General features: G+C 40.4%; 1 protein-coding gene across 1 annotated transcript in view; it reads right to left on the reverse strand.

The window, feature by feature from the left end:
* dpp9 (dipeptidyl-peptidase 9) overlaps window positions 1-18,670 on the reverse strand; it is a 170,984-nt gene that overhangs the window by 73,331 nt on the left and 78,983 nt on the right. Inside the window, exons 3-5 of the mRNA XM_039767093.1 lie at window positions 15,278-15,516; window positions 15,047-15,159; window positions 6,570-6,743 (exon numbers count right to left, since the gene is read on the reverse strand). Coding sequence (XP_039623027.1) covers window positions 6,570-6,743; window positions 15,047-15,159; window positions 15,278-15,516 — 526 coding nt within the window. The remainder of the gene's footprint in view (window positions 1-6,569; window positions 6,744-15,046; window positions 15,160-15,277; window positions 15,517-18,670) is intronic.

Consider the following 18,670-nt stretch of genomic DNA (forward strand, 5'->3'; position numbering starts at 1 on the left):
AAGATTTTTTTGTCTCCATCTCCTTCCTTATGTCTGTCCACAACTCTATCCCTGAGATCTTTTGAAAGTGGCCTGCCACCCACAGTCAGTTGTTTGCTGTCAGTTGCACTACCAAGCAAGGGAATGAATGGACCAGGAACAGCTTCACTAATCACACTCATTACAACTGAGCACAAGTGGAAGGAAGCCAGCAACTATGGTCTGCAATGGAAATGGTGGGCACTTACACCTGATTGAGTTTAGGATGGGTTGATCCTTTATTAATCTCAGTATGTCTTGTTTTTGATTTTTTAAAATTCTTCTGAACTGTAGCTGTGATATCTTTCACTTGGATATTACAGATTGCATTGAGTAAGTAAAGCTGGAAAAAATATTTGGTTTGTGTGTTTTCATTTAAGGCTGTAAAGCAAAAAAAAGGGAATATTTCAAAGTGGGGATTCTTTTCTATACCCACTGTCTGTAGGATAAGCAACACTTGATTTCTTGCCACACTTGCTTTGCTTTACTCGATGACATCTCAAAGACAAGCGGCGAACAACGGGGCACAACTGCTTTTCATTTCATTGCTTTTCAGGGGGCATACAGCACTTCTTCAGTGAGCTGACAGGGGACAAAAAAATTTGTCTTCTAAATGTTTTTTCTTTTAAGGCACTGCTTGATTTTTTAATTTATCTGCTTTTTTTCCTTTAAAGTTAAACTCAACTAGCAAGCAAGTAAACAAAGAAAATATTGATGACACCTTGTGCAGTCCTGAGAAGTGATGGTATACATTAGTCAAAGCAAAGGTACTGTAGCTCCAAGAAAGCATAAAACTTCAAATCAATGTAAAAATCAGCCTGCTCTGACCTTTATTGATCTGCTGGGTACAGCACAAGGCTTGAATTCTCAAGTTTCACTAGGATGGTAGCAACAGATTCTAAAAATGCCAATTCGCTTTCTTCTTCAGTTTCCAGCAATAAAGCTCAGAGAGGTCCTGGATGATCATGTGGCCAAGGGGAGATTGATTGCTGACTTCTCTTTCTGTCTAAAGTCACTGAAGCCTCAGAGGTTTATGTTCTCCGGATCCTACGTAGACTAATACTCTGTTTGTCTCTTCCCTGGGGCCTGTTTGATGTTCTCGTAAGCAGAGGTGGGTAGTAATGAGTTACATTTACTCCGTTACATTTGCCTGAGTAACTTTTAAAAAATAATTGTAATTCTAAGTGTAGTTTTACTGCACCATACTTTTTACTTTTACTTGAGTACATTTGTGAAGAAACGCTACTCTTACTCCGCTACATTGGGCAACACTCGACTCGTTACTATTTTCCATTTATAAATTAAACTCTATTTTTGCAAGAGAGAAGTTGCCAGTGGATCTACTGCATGACTGTTTCACCAATCCGATGTAGCCATGCAGTCACATGACCACACACAAACTTCCTGCGTCTTGCAGCCTGTGAGAGACTTTTTAGTCATGCGGGGCTCCAGTTCACTGCTAAACGGTCACAGCTTCACTGCAAGAACCCGATCATCATTCCCAAGGCTGCCTTTCGTGTCTTTTAACCTCATGTCTTTTCTCTGATCCCCCCTTCTTTATGGTGCTGACCCGTATATATACACTCCCGTCTCCATGGGCCTTAATCACACACCGCAGAAGGCCAATAAATCAATTGAGAACGATGTGCAGGTGCGACTCTCTCCAGCTACCTCATTAACTCCCCGCAGTGAGTGACGCGGCTTTATGGATTTGAAACTGGATATTTTTTTTTTGAAGCTGTGGACCCGCTACACCACAAAATGCATATGCAGTATTATGCTGTCAGTGTACAGGATATCTCGTCACTCTAAGTAGTTTGCACTGTTCAAACATACATGTTACCTACTGTAGGTATCGGCTTCAAAAGCTTTGTTGTAAAAAACTGAAATTTGAAACTTTGTATTATTTGTGCATCTTTATTTTGTAAGGATGTGATTTATTTTTAGTCATTTTTTTATTTTATTATTTGGAAATAGCAGAATTGGCACATTATTTTATATTTTTGTCTGTCTTATTATAGCATTTCTGAAAAATAAATAATTTATTATGTTCAAACAATTACTCAGTACTTGAGTAGTCTTTTCACCAAGAAAAAAAGAAATACATTAGAGGAGGGGGAAGGAGATGGAAAAAAATTGAGACAGAACCTTTCTAAAGTGTGGGACCACTTCGCCAAAAAAGTTGAATGCGGATTATGGAAAGCGGAGCTTTCTTTTTACGGCAGCACCACCGTGATTGCAAAAGCATTTGAAACACAAGCATCCTGGAGCTGTGATGCCGCCGTCTCTTGAGAGGTAAGTTTTAGCAAGTAAAGTTAGTGTCGCGTGTTAACGTTGATGTTTGTACTATAATGTGTATATCAAGGTTTCAACAATGATAGTTAACCCTTAAACTGCCACATACTTGGGGGTTAATACACCCCAGGATGCCACATACTTTTTAACTGCAATTTTAAGGTAAACGTCACAATTCACAAAGAAAATATGAAATTTTTAATGGAACACGCAAAGAGCATCACAATTACTGCACCAGTGATCATTTTACACACTGCAAATGAATTGCAAAAATTATATAAAAAAAAAAAAACCTAATGCAATAATCTATTATGATATGTTCCAGGTGCAACCGAAGCCATTGATGAAATTCAGTAAGTCACCAAGCCAACTGCGCTTGAACTGGCTGCACACAAACACACAGAGGCCAACGCTGATGACTGCAGGCTCGTCTAGTGCAGTGACTAAATCCCAGAGACAGTGATGCTGCAGTTTTGCCTTGGCCGGCAGTAGTTGTGAGCTGGCTGCTCAACGAATATACGGCACTGACTGATCAGCTCCAGTGTGCTGGTGAATTGCTCTGTGAAGCAAATAATAGCCGGTGGCGGGGTTCAATGAATGTACGTCGGCGAACATACTCACCTCTGGCATGCTGGCAAATTGCACTGAGAAACAACTTTAGCCGGTCACGGGGTTCAATGAATGTACGTCGCCGAATATACAAACCGGATTCCAAAAAAGTTGGGACCCTATACAAATAGTGAATAAAAACTGAATGCAATGATGTGGAGGTGCCAACTTCTATAGGTGAAAGATCTGGACTGCAGACTGGCCATTTCAGTACCCGGATCCTTCTCTTACGCAGCCATGATGTTGTGATTGATGCAGAAAGTGGTCTGGCATTATCTTGTTGAAAAATGCAGGGTCTTCCCTGAAAGAGATGACGTCTGGATGGGAGCAGATGTTGTTCTAGAACCTGAATATATTTTTCTGCATTGATGGTGCCTTTCCAGACATGCAAGCTGCCCATGCCACACGCACTCATGCAACCCCATACCATCAGAGATGCAGGCTTCTGAACTGAGCGTTGATAACAACTTGGGTTGTCCTTGTCCTCTTTGTTCCGGATGACATGGCGTCCCAGATTTCCAAAAAGAACTTTGAATCGTGACTCGTGAACAGTCTTCCATTTTGCCACACTCCATTTTAAATGATCCCTGGCCTAGTGACAACGCCTGAGCTTGTGGATCTTGCTTAGAAATGGCTTCTTTTTTGCACTGTAGAGTTTCAGCTGGCAACGGCGGATGGCACGGTGGATTGTGTTCACTGACAATGGTTTCTGGAAGTATTCCTGAGCCCATTCTGTGATTTCCTTTACAGTACCATTCCTGTTTGTGGTGAAGTGTCGTTTAAGGGCCCGGAGATCATGGGCATTCAGTATGGTTTTACGGCCTTGACCCTTACGCACAGATTCTCTGAATCTTCGGATGATGTTATGCACAGTTGATGATGATAGATGCAAAGTCTTTGCAATTTTTTGCTTGGTAACACCTTTCTGATATTGCTCCACTATCTTTCTGCGCAACATTGTGGGAATTGGTGATCCTTTACCCATCTTGGCTTCTGAGAGACACTGCCACTCTGAGAAGCTCTTTTTATACCCAATCATGTTGCCAATTGACCTAATTAGTGCTTATTGGTCTTCCAGCTCTTCGTTATGCTCAAATTTACTTTTTCCAGCCTCTTATTGCTACTTGTCCCAACTTTTTTGGGATTTGTTGACACCGTGAAATTTTGAATCAACTTATTTTTTCTTTAAAATGATACATTTACTCAGAATAAACGTTTGATCTGTCATCTACGTTCTATTACAAATAAAATATTGACACTTGCCATCTCCACATCATTGCATTCAGTTTTTATTCACAATTTGTTTAGTGTCCCAACTTTTTTGGAATCCGGTTTATACTCGACTCCGGCGTGCTGCCAGTAATTAGCTTGTTACATATTTTAGTCTGTTATTTTTTTATTTTGGCATAATATAGTACATGAGGTGATAAACTACAACACTTTTCCTTCAAAGTGTGATGATTAAAACATCTTTCTCTATCTGCAAAATCATTCTTGTGTATTCCTGCTACCTCTACTCTCTCTGAGCGTCTCTTCTCAGCAGCTGGGAACATCATTTCAAAGAAGAGAGCCAGCCTCACGCCAGAGCACGTCGAAATGCTCACGTCCCTGCACTGCAATCAGGAATATATGAACTGAATCTTTTATAAACTGTACATTATTGTTTCATTTTATTTGAATTGAAGCTTTATTTAAACTTTTGGACTTTAAGACACACCAGTGGCCATTTCTGGTTAAGTTAAATGCACTATTTTTGTGCACTCTTTTTTGTTTAGTTGTGTATTGTAATGTATTTCTTTTTATTGTGAATGTCACACTAATATAAAACATCTGATTATTTTCAAATTCATATGTTTCACTGGTTGTTATTTTAATTTGATTATTATTAATTTTAATTGTGTTAATGCAGAGACATCAGGGTGACATTCACAAGCGGACAGACGTGAGCAGATGAGGACATGCACTGGAGCCCAGAGCAGGATGTGCAACCACAGGTCGCAGGCATCAAAACAGTCAGGCATGAAATAACCGTGACTAACTGAAAAAAAACTGAACGATTAGTCGACTACCAAAATAATCATTAGTTGCAGCCCTAGTGTAAATGTAACACAGCATTTCAGAAAATGATCATCATACCAACAGTCAAACATGGTGCTGGTAGTGTGATGGTCTGGGGCTGCTTTGCTGCTTCAGGACCTGGACGACTTACTGTGATTGATGGAACCATGAATTCTACTCTCTACCAAAAAAAATCCTGAAAGAGAATGTCCGGCCAACAGTTCGTGACCTCAAGCTGAAGCGCACTTGGGTTGTGCAGCAGGACAATGATCCAAAACACACCAGCAAGTCCACCTCTGAATGGCTTAAAAAGAAAACAAAATGAAGGTTTTGGAGTGGCCTGGTCACAAAGTCCGGACTTGAATCCAATTGAGATGCTGTGGCATGACCTTAAAAAAGTGGCTCATGCTCAGAAACCCTCCAATGTGACTGAACTAAAACAATTCTGCAAAGAAGAGTCGGCCAAAATTCTTCCACAGCAATGTGAAAGACTCATTGGAAGTTATCACAAATACTTGATTGCAGTTGTTGCTGCTAAGGGTGGCACAAAAAGTTTTAGGTTTAGGGGGCAACTACTTTTTCACATAGGGCCATGTAGACTTGGATAGCTTTTTTCCTTAATAAATAAAATCGACACTTAAAAACTGCATTTTGTGTTTACTTGGGTTATCTTTGTCTAATATTTAAATTTGTTGGATGATCTGAAACATTTAAGCAAATATTTTTTTTCACAGCACTGTATGTTGCAATAAAGCCAATAAATGCGTCTTTTTCACCATAAGGTATATGTATATTATTAAACTATTATGAGGCTTACTCTAAAATAGTGGTATAAAATGAACAGAAAAAGACAATTATATCATCCTTCTATATAAAAGCGGTCGGGTGTCCTTCCATCCCGTGAGTGCTACGCAAGCGCGGAGTTTCACACGCCGTCCATTTTGCAATGCACGATGGGATTTGTAGTTTCGTTTTTCCAGGTAAAAGATGATTTTCTACTCCAGACTGTGCGATATCTTCTTCTTCTTCTTACTTACTATATAAAAGCGGTCGGGATTGTCCTTCCGTCTCGTGAGTGGAAAGCGTAGCGGTATTCCGCTCATCACAGACTTACTACTTGGAGCTTGCGGTACGAATCGAAATGATGTGAGCAGAGTTCTGGTGCTCCCATTGTTCCCTTGCTTTTGTGCGCGATGCGCTGGAAAAGTAGACCAACTCTCGGAGATTATTTAAATTAAGATGACGACCTAAAATTTCTGGAATAGTAGCGTGACAATGCTTTAAGATGGATTGGGGATGGTTCTTGACATTGATATAAGGTAAAACATATGGGATGTAGCACCAATTGCGTCTTATTCACTGTAACATCATTTACAAAATCAATAAAATACAAAGAATCTCATCAGTTCTCAAAATGAATGCTGTGCTATGCCAATTCTCAGTGACAAACTTGCCACTAAATCATTTTTCAATACAAACAGAACCCACCAAACAGTATTCTGTTTGAAGGCAAAGCAAAAACAGAACAAAAATAAAAAGTGCAATATAAAAGAAACACAACTGTGCATCTGAGCTTGGATTAAACTCACAATAAATCCATTGAGCCCCCCATCTCGACAGTAGAAGAGGCTGTTGCTGGCCTGGAACAAGAAAAGGCCACTTTGGGAATGATAGTCATACGAGGTGATCCCAAACACGCCAAGTCTCTTCCTTTCGCGCAGGAGCTCTTCCTCCCTTGAATAGACTCCATGTTGGGGGGTTGCCTGAAGAGACAATTAAATTAAATGTAATTTTAATTGCCACATACGAATTATACATACAGTACAATATGCAGTAAAGTGTTTAGTCGTTCAACTCCTACGACTGTGCACTGAGACAAATATAAAGGGACAATAGCAATACATAACTTTATTAATTCAAAAACCATTAACAACATTATAAATACCATATATACTCGTGGATAAGTCATGACTTGATTTTACCGTATAATTTCTGGTATTTTGTAATGTCGGTCGTATAAGTCAAATGCAGAAAACTCACGCTATTGGTCCATGAGATTATGATATGCTGATGCCAACCTGAGAGAATAACCACGAAGCACACTGCCTACGTGACTACACAGTAATACCGGAACTATTGCGAAGTGACATTTGCACTGTTTTGTGTCTTTTGTAACTCACACTCTCATACATTTTTATTGTAAGAGCATCCCTTATCTACGATGGAACATTCGATTAGAAGACAATATGAAGCTGGTCTTAAATTAAAAGTCCTTGAAGTCGCGAAAGAAATTGGTAACTGCGCTGCTGCAATGAAATTCAATGTGTCCGAGATATAGTTGTGCTTGAAAGTTTGTGAGCCCTGTAGAATTTTCTATATTCCTGCATAAATATGACCTAAAACATCATCAGATTTTCACTCAAGTCCTAAAAGTAGATAAAAAGAAACCAGTTAAACAAATGAGACAAAAATATTATACTCTGTCATTTATTTATTAAGGAAAATACTCGAATATTACATATTTGTACGTGGCAAAAGTATATGAACCTCACAGATGACCAGTTAGTTTGAAGGTGAAATTCGAGTCCGGTGTTTTTTAAAGAACAGGATCTACCAAAGTCTGCTCTTCACAACACATGTTTGTTGAAGTGTATCATGGCACAAACAAAGGAGATTTCTGAGGACCTCACAAAAAGAGTTGTTGATGCTCATCCGGCTGAAAAAGGTTACCAAACCATCTCTAAAGAGTTTGGACTCCACCAATCCACAGTCAGACAGATTGTGCACAAATGGAGGAAATTCAAGACCATTGTTACCCTCCCCAGGAGTGGTCAACTCCAAGAGCAAGGCAAACGTGTAATAGTTGGCGAGGTCACAAAGGACCCCAGGGGAACTTCTAAGCACTGAAGGCCTCTCTCACATTGGCTAATGTTCATGTTCATGAGTCCACCATCAGGAGAACACTGAACAACAATGGTGTGCATGGCAGGGTTGCAAGGAGAAAGACACTGCTCTCCAAAAAAAACATTGCTGCTCATCTGCAGTTTGCTAAAGATCACATGGACAAACCAGAAGGCTATTGGAAGAATGTTTTGTGGACAGATGAGACCAAAATAGAACTTTTTGGTTTAAATGAAAAGAGTTATGTTTGGAGAAAGGAAAACACTGCATTCCAGCAGAAGAACCTCATCCCATCTGTGAAACATGGTGGTGGTAGTATCATGGTTTGGGCCTGTTTTGCTGCATCTGGGCCAGGATGGCTTGCCTTCATTGATGGAACAATAAATTCTGAATTATATCAGAGAATTCTAAAGGAAAATGTCAGATCATCTGTCCATGAACTGAATCTCAAGAGAAGCTGTGTCATGCAGCAAGACAACGACCCTAAGCACACAACTTGTACTACCAAAGAACGGTTAGAGAAGAATAAAGTGAATGTTCTGGAATGGCCAAGTCAAAGTCCTGACCTTAATCCAATCGAAATGTTGTGGAAGGACCTGAAGCTTGCAGTTCATGTGAGGAAACCCACCAACATCCCAGAGTTGAAGCTGTTCTGTACGGAGGAATGGACTCAAATTCCTCCAAGTCGGTGTGCAGGAATGAGCAAAAGTTACCAGAAATGTTTAGTTGCAGTTATTGGGGGGTCACACAAGATACTGAAAGCAAAGGTTCACATACTTTTGCCACTCACAGATATGTAATATTCGATCATTTTCCTCAATCAGTAAATGACCAAGTATAATATTTTTGTCTCATTTGTTTAACTGGTTTCTCGTTATCTATTTTTAGTACTTGTGTGAAAATCTGATGATGTTTGAGGTCATATTTATGCAGAAATATAGAAAATCATAAAGGGTTCACAAACTTTCAAGCACAACTGTACTGGTGCGAAATTGGAGGAAACAACATGTAAAAAAAAATAAATAAATTTAAGTGTCACATTTTCGAACGGGCGTGTAAGTCGGAGTCTAATTTTATGATCGATTTTTCGGGTTTCAAGACCCGTCTTATACGAGAGTATATACGATATGTAATACATAATAATTCTTAATAAATAATACTCATAGCTAAATCGAGAACTTAAAAGATTTAATGTGAGAGAGAGTTAACAATAAGAAGTCATGTATTTCTAGACACTCTCCTTATTTAACATGCAGATGGACTATGGGAAGAAGCTCCTTAGTCTCTCTGATCTGGACTGTAGGCAGCTGTAGCAAAAGAGGCTGTTAGGATGGCTGATGTCAAACAAGGGCAAAGAAACTTCTCTGTGACATCACTTAATCAGATTGTTAGCTTTTGAGTTTCAAATTAAGAGGCAAAAAAAGAAAGAACTAACTATAGGTCTCCAAAGTCAAGGTTTTCGGGCACAGAAATAGATCCAATAAACTAATAAAAATTGGGTTTTTCTCATTATTGCATAATCATTTAGAGAAAACCTGTGAAGATGAGGCAGGAGGAATCATGTTAAGACCCAGATGCAATCAGCCAAATAACAATAGACGACAGACACGTGGTACGATGACTGTCATCAACAAAGGATTCTGCTCTGACTCAGACTTTCCCATCGTCACTGACTTCATCATCTCTCCCGAGCTCTTGTCTGCTGGGGTTGAAATATCACAGCTGTCTGTTATAAATCACAGCCCACGCCCAACGCAAATCCGAGGATCCCCGCACCAGGTTAGTGGACACAAAGTGAAATTTGCCTTGCAAAAATACAGTATTCATTCCCCTTGTTTCACTGTCTTAACGTAAAATGCTATGGAACTTTGCTTAGCCCTATTAGTGAGAGAAGAATAACCAAAAACTGCATTAACTAGGAGATATTATGAATAAACTGCCCAAAAATTTAAGGAACACTTTGAAAACACATCAGATCTTAATGGGAAAAGAAATCCTGCTGGATAACTATACTGATATGGACTGGATAATGTGTTTGAAATGAAAGGATGCCACATTGTTGGATGGAAATGAAAATCATCAATCTCCAGAACGCCCAACAACTCAAAGGCACCCCAAATATCAAAGTAAAAAAATGATGTGGCAGGCAGGTGAGTCCATTTTGCCAAAATTTCATTGCAGCAATTCAAAACTGTACTTAGTAATTTGTATGTGAAAAGCACAGGGCGCCAGTGGTGGACCTGCCAATTCTGGTATTCTATGGCAAATCGAGCTCCACGGTGCCGGGCAGTGAGCACAGGGCTCACTAAAGGACGTCGGGCCCACAGGCCACTCTCATGAAGTCTGTTTCTGATTGTTTGGTCAGAGACATTCACACCATTTTGTAGGCTCTGGCAGTGCTCACCCTGTTCCTCCTTGCCCAAAGGAGCAGATATCGATGGGTCCTGCTGATGGATTATGGACCTTCTATGAGGGGCCCTGTCCAGCTCTCCTAGAGTAACTGCCTGTCTCCTGGCATCTCCTCCATGCCCTTGAGACTGTGCTGGGAGACACGGCAAACCTTCTGACAATGACACGTATTGATGCACCGTCCTGGAGAAGTTGCATTACCTGTGCCACTTCTGTAGGGTCCAGGTATCGCCTCATGCTACCAGCAGTGCCACTGACCGTGGCCAAGTGCAAAACTAGTGAAGTAACAGATGAGAAGGGAAAAATGTTAGTGGCCTCCCTCCACCTGTTAAACCATTCATTTCTGTTTTGGGTTTGTCTCATTGTTGCCCCTCTAGTGCACCACAGCAGCTGAAACTGATGAACAAGCCCCTCTGCTACTTAACTGACCAGATCAATAGCTGACAAGTTTCACTGACTTGATGCTATACTCAGATTAAAAAGTGTTCCTTTAATTTTTTTGAGCAGTATATATTTCTGTCATTTAACTCATTATGAACACAAAAGTCACTTTATTTAAAGTACAGATTTTTCACAAAGTATTTACCACCAATACCTGCTCCACCACAACTCAGGAATTAATCTATAATACAAATAAAGTATGGTTGATAATTAACAGAATATACTCAACTACTTGAATGAAGGAAAAAAAAATGTTTAATATAATTTAAATATTCAGCAGCAAGTTGCATAAAAACTTTAAATAATATTGTCTGAAAGCAAACCCATCCGGGAATGGATTCCCTAGACAGAGCTCCCAGATATGAACTTTTCTTCAGCGGAACCTCGGTTCACGAACGTCTCGGTACATGTACAAATCGGTTTACGACCAAAAAGTTTGCCAAACTTTTGCCTCAGTTCACAACCACACACTCGGTATACGAACAAACCAGTCTCCCTTTCGGTTTGTGCGCGCCAATGATTTCCACACGTGTTGCATTGTTCTTGGTCAGACGTGCCCGCTTGCATGTGCGTGCGTGCGTGCGCGCTTTCGCTGTGAACTCTTTGTGCTCTATTACATTTCCTTTACGGTCCGATTACTATATTTAAGCACATGTTCAGCCTCTCCCTGTTCATTGTTCTCAGTCAGACGTGCGCGTGCGTGCTTTCACTGTGAACTCTTTGTGCTCTATAGTATTTCGTGTGCTTTTGCATTTAAACATGGCTTCTAAGCAAGTGAAGAGTGGTGAGAAGAAAGTTTTGAAGAAAATTGAAATCGAAGTAAAGAAAGAAATTATTGAAAAGTATGAGCGTGGCGTTCGTGTTACTGAACTTGCTGCCGAGTACATGAAGTCAAAATCTACGATTTCGACTATTCTAAAGCAGAAAGAATCTATTAAAGCCGTTGATGTTGCAAAAGGAGTTACAGTGTTAACCAGGCAGAGGCCTCAAGTGCTGGAAGAGGTGGAAAAACTGTTGCTAGTGTGGCTGAACGAGAAGCAACTTGCAGGGGATAGCGTAAGCAAAGCGATGTTATGCGATAAAGCCAGGAAGATTCATGGAGATTTGCTGCAAAACTATCCTTCTACGAGTTGCAAAAGTGAGGAATTTAAAGCCAGTAGAGGAAGGTTTGAAAAGTTTCGCAAGAGAAGTGGCATTCATAGTGTGGTAAGGCATGGAGAGGCTGCTAGTTCTGACGCTGAAGCGGAGAAAGAATTTGTGAAAAATTTCACAAAATTAGTGGAGGACGAAGGCCACATCCCGCAACAAGTCTTCAACTGCGACGAGACCGGATTGTTCCGGAAGAGGATGCCAAAGAGGACCTACATTACCCAGGAAGAGAAGGCTATGCCCAGCCATAAACCAATGAAGGACAGGTTAACAGTTTTGCTGTGTGCCAACACTAGTGGCGACGTAAAAATCAAGCCGCTACTCGTTTACCAATTTGAGAACCCGCGTGCTTTCAAGTAGCACAATGTAAATAAAGCCAGACTGCCCGTGATGTGGAGGGCAAACACAAAGGGTTGGGTCACAAGGACCTTGTTTTTGGAATGGCTGCACGAAGCTTTCACTCCTGCCGTGAAGCGATATCTCAAAGAGAATAACCTGCCTAAAAAATGTCACACCCTCCAAGTCTGATCCACCAGCTAAACAGCTAAAAAAAAAAACAGAAACCCAAGAAATCACAACAGAGAAAACACCTGAAGGAAAACATCCCTCCATCGCGGAGCCAGACTCTAACTCCAAACTGTAACCTCCTCTCCACCCAGATTCTCCTCACTTCATGCCAGAACTCAACTCATGCAAGGTTAGTTTTCATGGTGGTTTATGGTTAGTTTTTGTATTACGTATTTTTCAAATGTTCATTTTTCGGTTCGTACCATGAATTGTTGCAATGTTACTTTTCTCTTTTTTCAAATGTTCATTTTTTTCCACTGTGCTTTAAAACTCAGTGTTTACAGCAATCAGGTTGTAAGGCTATTAGCGTGAACTCCTGCAATGTTCATTTCTTGGTTGCTTATGGTTGGTTTTTAAATAAAGTTCGGATTTGTTCAAATGTTCCTTTTTTTCCCCTGTGCTTAAAACTCATTAAAAAAAAGTGTTTACAGCGATCGGGTCGTAAGGCTATAGCACGAACTCTTGCAATGTTAATTTTCTCTGTTGTTTAAGGCTTTCTCAGTGTTATTCAATGTTTTTACATTTAGTTTACTATTACGGTGTGCATTCTATGGTGTTATTAATTATACTGCTCAAAAGACTTAAAGGAACACTTTTTAATCAGAGTATAGCATAAAGTCAATGAAACTTATGGGATATTAATCTGGTCAGTTAAGTAGCAGAGGGGGTTGTTAATCAGTTTCAGCTGCTGTGGTGTTAATGAAATTAACAACAGATGCACTAGAGGGGCAACAATGAGATGACCCCCAAAACAGGAATGGTTTAACAGGTGGAGGCCACTGACATTTTTCCCTCCTCATCTTTTCTGACTGTTTCTTCACTAGTTTTGCATTTGGCTACAGTCAGTGTCACTACTGGTAGCATGAGGCGATACCTGGACCCTACAGAGGTTGCACAGGTAGTCCAACTTCTCCAGGATGGCACATCAATACGTGTCATTGCCAGAAGGTTTGCTGTGTCTCCCTGCACAGTCTCAAGGGCATGGAGGAGATTCTAGGAGACAAGCAGTTACTCTAGGAGAGCTGGAGAGGGCCATAGAAGGTCCATAACCCATCAGCAGGACCAGTATCTGCTCCTTTGGGCAAGGAGGAACAGGATGAGCACTGCCAGAGCCCTACAAAATGACCTCCAGCAGGCCACTGGTGTGAATGTCTCTGACCAAACAACCAGAAAGACTTCATGAGGGTGACCCAAGGGCCCCATGTCCTCTAATGGGCCCTGAGCTCACTGCCCAGCAGCATGCAGCTCGATTGGCATTAGCCATAGAATACCAGAATTGGCAGATGCACCACTGGTGCCCTGTGCTTTTACAGATGAGAGCAGGTTCACCCTGAGCACGTGACAGAAGTGAAAGGGTCTGGAGAAGCCATGGAGAACATTATGCTGCCTGTAACATCATTCAGCATGAGCAGTTTGGTGGTGGGTTAATGATTGTCTGGGGAGGCATATCCATGGAGGGTCACACAGACCGCTACAGGCTTGACAAAGGCACCTTGGCTGCCATTAGGTATCAGGATGAAATCCTTGGACCCATTGTCAGACCCTATGCTGGTACAGTGGCTCCTGGTGCACGACAATTCCTGGCCTCATGTGGTGAGAGTATGCAGGCAGTTCCTGGAGGATGAAGGAATTGATACCATTGACTGGCCACCACACTTTCCTGACCTAAATCCAATAGAACACCTCTGGGACATTATGTTTTGGTCCATCCAATGCCACCAGGTTGCACCTCAGACTGTCCAGGAGCTCAGTGATGCCCTGGTCCAGATCTGGGAGGAGATCCCCCACAACACCATCTGTCATCTCATTAGAAGCATGCACCGATGTTGTCAGGCATGTATACAAGAACACAGGGGCCATACAAAGTGCTGCGTACAATTTTGAGTTGCTGCAATTCAATTTTGGCAAAATGGACTAGCCTGCCACATAATTTTTTCACTCTGATTTTTGGGGCGTCTTTGAATTCAGGGCTCTGTAGGTTGATCATTTTCATTTCCATCAAACGATGTGGCATCCTTTCGTTCCTAACACATTACCCAGTCTATATCAGTATAGATATCCAGGAGGATTTTTTTTTCCCATTGAGATCTGATGTGTTTTCAAAGTGTTCCTTTAATTTTTTTGAGCAGTTTATATTTGTGCTTAAAAATCTTTAAAAAAAATATATTTACATACAGTTCGTATGGTCTGGAACGGATTAATTGTATTTACATACAATCCTATGGGGGAAATTGCTTCGGTTCACGACCAAATCAGTTTACGACCAGAGTTTTGGAACGAATTATGGTTGTGAACCGAGCTGTTAGATAACGAGATTTGGGAAGTTTGCCATTTATTTCTGCTCTCTTATAATTTTTCCACTATCAAGCACCTGTTTTCTATTAATGAGAGTTACTTTAGAATTACACTGCGAGACCCAGCAAGCACCCTAACACTTTCTTGAAGTCGCCGAGTGTACTTCCACCCATTCACAGTGAACCGAATTGAGAAGAATTGAATTAGCATGAGCCTCACCAAATCAAATTCCCTTGCAACTTGTTTTTCTATAGAAATTAAGAAGGTAAACATGTCAAACAGGAGTTCCAAGCATTTATTTTACCTGAAAGTGATCAAGCATCTGCTTCCAGGAGAGCACCAGCAAAGTCTCTCGTCGAATCTTCTTGGGAATTTCTGAGTAAAGGAGAGAGTTTTCTCTGCTTCCATAGGGCATGCCTGTGTAAGGAAAAAAATAAAAACAAAGTTAAAATGTTTTTTATATACAGTAAGTAAAAACGTTTTGACAATTTCAACATGGGTCAAAAAAAAAAAAATTACCCTTTGTTTTCCTTACCGAGGTAGTAAAGGCGATGTGAATGAGGTCCTGAATCATCATGCTTCTTTACAAACTGAAAGTCATGTGGCGCCTTGTTGACGATCATCCCTGAATACTTGCGGCTGCCATGAATGATGTCCCTTAAGCCATCCCAGGAGTGCTTTTCCACAAAAAACTGCGAGGGAACATCTTCCATTTCCACAACTTCTGTACTGTCTGAAAGCTCATCTACGGCCGTCATCCTATCAGCTATACAACTGGAGCAAGAAGTAGGAGAAGGAGAAGGAACAGACATCAGTGAGGGATTAGAGGCAGCAACAATTCAACAAAGAGTCCCAAGATTTTTGACTGATCATTGTTTTCCAGAATTTTTAAAAAACAATTTTTGTCAACAGTGATATGTTGCTATCCATAAACAAGAAGCAGTGTCTTTCCTATTTTGTTTTATCAAAGTGGGAGATGTCTCGACTTTTGTAGCTTTCAGGTCTACAATTATGCTAAAGCAGAATGGCGCATTTACAAAGGATGTTGCATTAAAAATTAGGGCTGTGCGATATGACCAAAATCTTATATCCCGATATTTCATTTCATATCCCGATATCACGATATAGTACATTTTCTTTGTATTCAGTGAATAGTTTATATAATCACCACTCCTTTTTTTTTCATTTAAATTAAAAAAATCAAAAATGAGAAGTACTTAACTTGTAATTATTTCTGTTCTTTTATTTAAAACATTTGAGCAAATGTTTGACTTAGAATGTAAACATAAAATGTTAATGTATCAAATATAAAACACTTTTCAAAAACAAATTACTAAAGGCCCAATATAAAATACTGCTATATAAAATGCCCGACATAAACAAAATGTGAACTGTAGCAGCAATAACTCTCACAACATATATTAAATATAAAAGGATCAAAGCACTAACAACTAAACTATAAGGCCAATAAACCCTTTAAACAAAATAAACACAAGTCTAACATTAACTGTCAAAACTAAATGTAAACATTGTACTTCAAACTGTAGCAGCAATAAGGCTTACGACAAAAATATATTAAATATATAATGTTAAATATAATATTTTTTAGGCTACATTCTAGTAAAATGTTAATTTGCACATCGTAGTGTGGCAAATCTCCGTTAATGAGTTACAGCTGATCGCCCCGTGCGTGAGACTGGACGGCGCTAACGTGTTGATGCCGTCCAGCCCCAAGCACGGCGATCCGCGTAATCGTTAACGGAGATTTGCCGATAATGCAGTTGTGGCGTAAACATAATTTTAACAAGATTAACGCTGACAGCAAACGCTGCAGGGAAAATTATGCCTTAAGCAAATTGTTTTGGTAGCAATTAATCTTCCAAGCTTTTAACATGCTCGTTTAAATAGTACCTTTACAACTGTAATATCCTACGTGGCCTGCCTCTCAGTTGTAAACTCTCTGCATGCTCGCTCACGTGCTTTTTGCGGAGGTGGTAGAAGAGGTTTGTCGTGTTGGAGTCTGTGGTAGCGATCGGTTTTCTGGTCCGTGTCAGACTCTTCAAACCCAAACCATCTCCATACTACAGAGGTAGCCACTCGTTTAGGAACAAGGTCCTTCTGTGTGGAGCTACCTGGTGTTGCCTCGTCTTCATCAGCCATGCTAGTGTGTCTGCATCCACGTGGTGGCCATCAAAACAATGAAAAAAATATTGCCGTAAACAGTTTATTTTGCGACACCACGAAACAAACGATAGCGTAATGTGCAGCGATAGACGTTTTCATATTGTCATCCGATATATATCGTTATATCGAACAGCCCTATTAAAAATTGTAACTTGCAGCGGATTCAGAAACTAATCAGATCCCCCTTCCTTTTTGCCACACTTTACTGTGCTGTATGTATAATTTTGCCATTACCGTCCATCAGTCAACAGTCAATAACCCATAATGAGAATAAAAACATGTTTTCAGAAAGGTTTGTAAATTTATTAAAGGCTAAAAACTGAAACCCGTCATTCATTCAGGTATTAAGTACCCATAATTCAGTACTTTGTGGAAGCCATTTTGGTAGCAATTCAAGCTTTAAGGCCCCTTGATTAAGTCTCTCTACAAAACACTGCACATCAGGGTTTGGGCAGCTTATCCCATCCCTTGCAAGCAGATCATCTCAAACTTTGTGAGACTGGATGAGAAGTAAACTGCCATTGTCAGGTCTTTCAACACATGTTCTATGGAGATTAAGTCTGAGCTTTGTTATTTAGGTTCCCAGCAGCCCTGGAATGAGCAGGTGCCATATCAGTGTGTAATACAGTCAGTTAGAACAGACCCATTGCGTACGTATACATGTTGTAGGGCTGAGAATTCATTTTTAAAATGGGGGTGGGGGGTCCTTTATTAAAATTCCAAGGCAGAATAAAAGTATGTTTCCCGGGAGCTCTGCACTTCTGCCACACCTGGGAAGGTGGGGGAAGATCCTTCCAGTGACACCCGGGGTGCATTTGGGTGCAAGGGCAGGACGAAGGTCCCGTGAGGCGAGGAGGAGAGGAGAGGAGAGGCGGCTCACGGACACAGAGAGAGAAGCACGTGAGGAGGGTGATTGGTGCTGGGAGCAGTGTATGCTGTGTGGGACTTGGAAAATAAACGTGTGGTTTTATAAAGTGCTGGTGTCTGTCTGATGGTGTTCGGACCGTACTCACAATAAATATATAAATACACACACACATATTATACTGTACATATACTGTGTGTATATATATATATATATATATAGCTAGATCACAAGCCACGCATGACATTCATCTTTGACATCTTTAACTTTTCATAAGCCTTTTTCAAAAGACTATATATATCTCCAGACTTGGCTATACACATTTTATTTTGCCCTTTTCTCTACTGGTTTTATTGTTATTTAATAAACACCATGTTGCTTTTAACTTTCTATACTTTGTCTTCATACGAGGTGTGGCAGAAAAGTAATGAGACTGATTTTTTATTTACCAAAGTTTTTATTTTTTTCAAACATCAATGTTATCCCCTTCAAAGTAGTTCCCTTGGGCAGCTACACACCGATGGAGATGTTGTTCCCACTGTTGGTAGCTGCGCTGGAAGTCTTCAACCGGTATGGTCTTCAGCATGTCCGTTACACTCTTTTGGATGTTTTCTAAAGTCCCGAAATGACGTTCTTTGAGGACATTTTTCAGTTTAGGAAAAAGGAAAAAGTCACACGGACTGAGGTCAGGTGAATAAGGGGGCTGGGGAACCACAGGAATGCCTTTTGAGGTCAAAAATTCTGTTATGGAGAAGGCAGTTTTTCGGCACCATTTTGGCACATGTGGAAATGTTCAGTCAAAATTTGATGATCGGTAAATCGGTTCAAATTTAATTGTTCACTCAACATTCTTAATGTTAAACGACGGTCTGATCTCAC

Source organism: Polypterus senegalus, chromosome 10, assembly GCF_016835505.1.
Source record: "Polypterus senegalus isolate Bchr_013 chromosome 10, ASM1683550v1, whole genome shotgun sequence".
NCBI lineage: Eukaryota > Metazoa > Chordata > Cladistia > Polypteriformes > Polypteridae > Polypterus > Polypterus senegalus.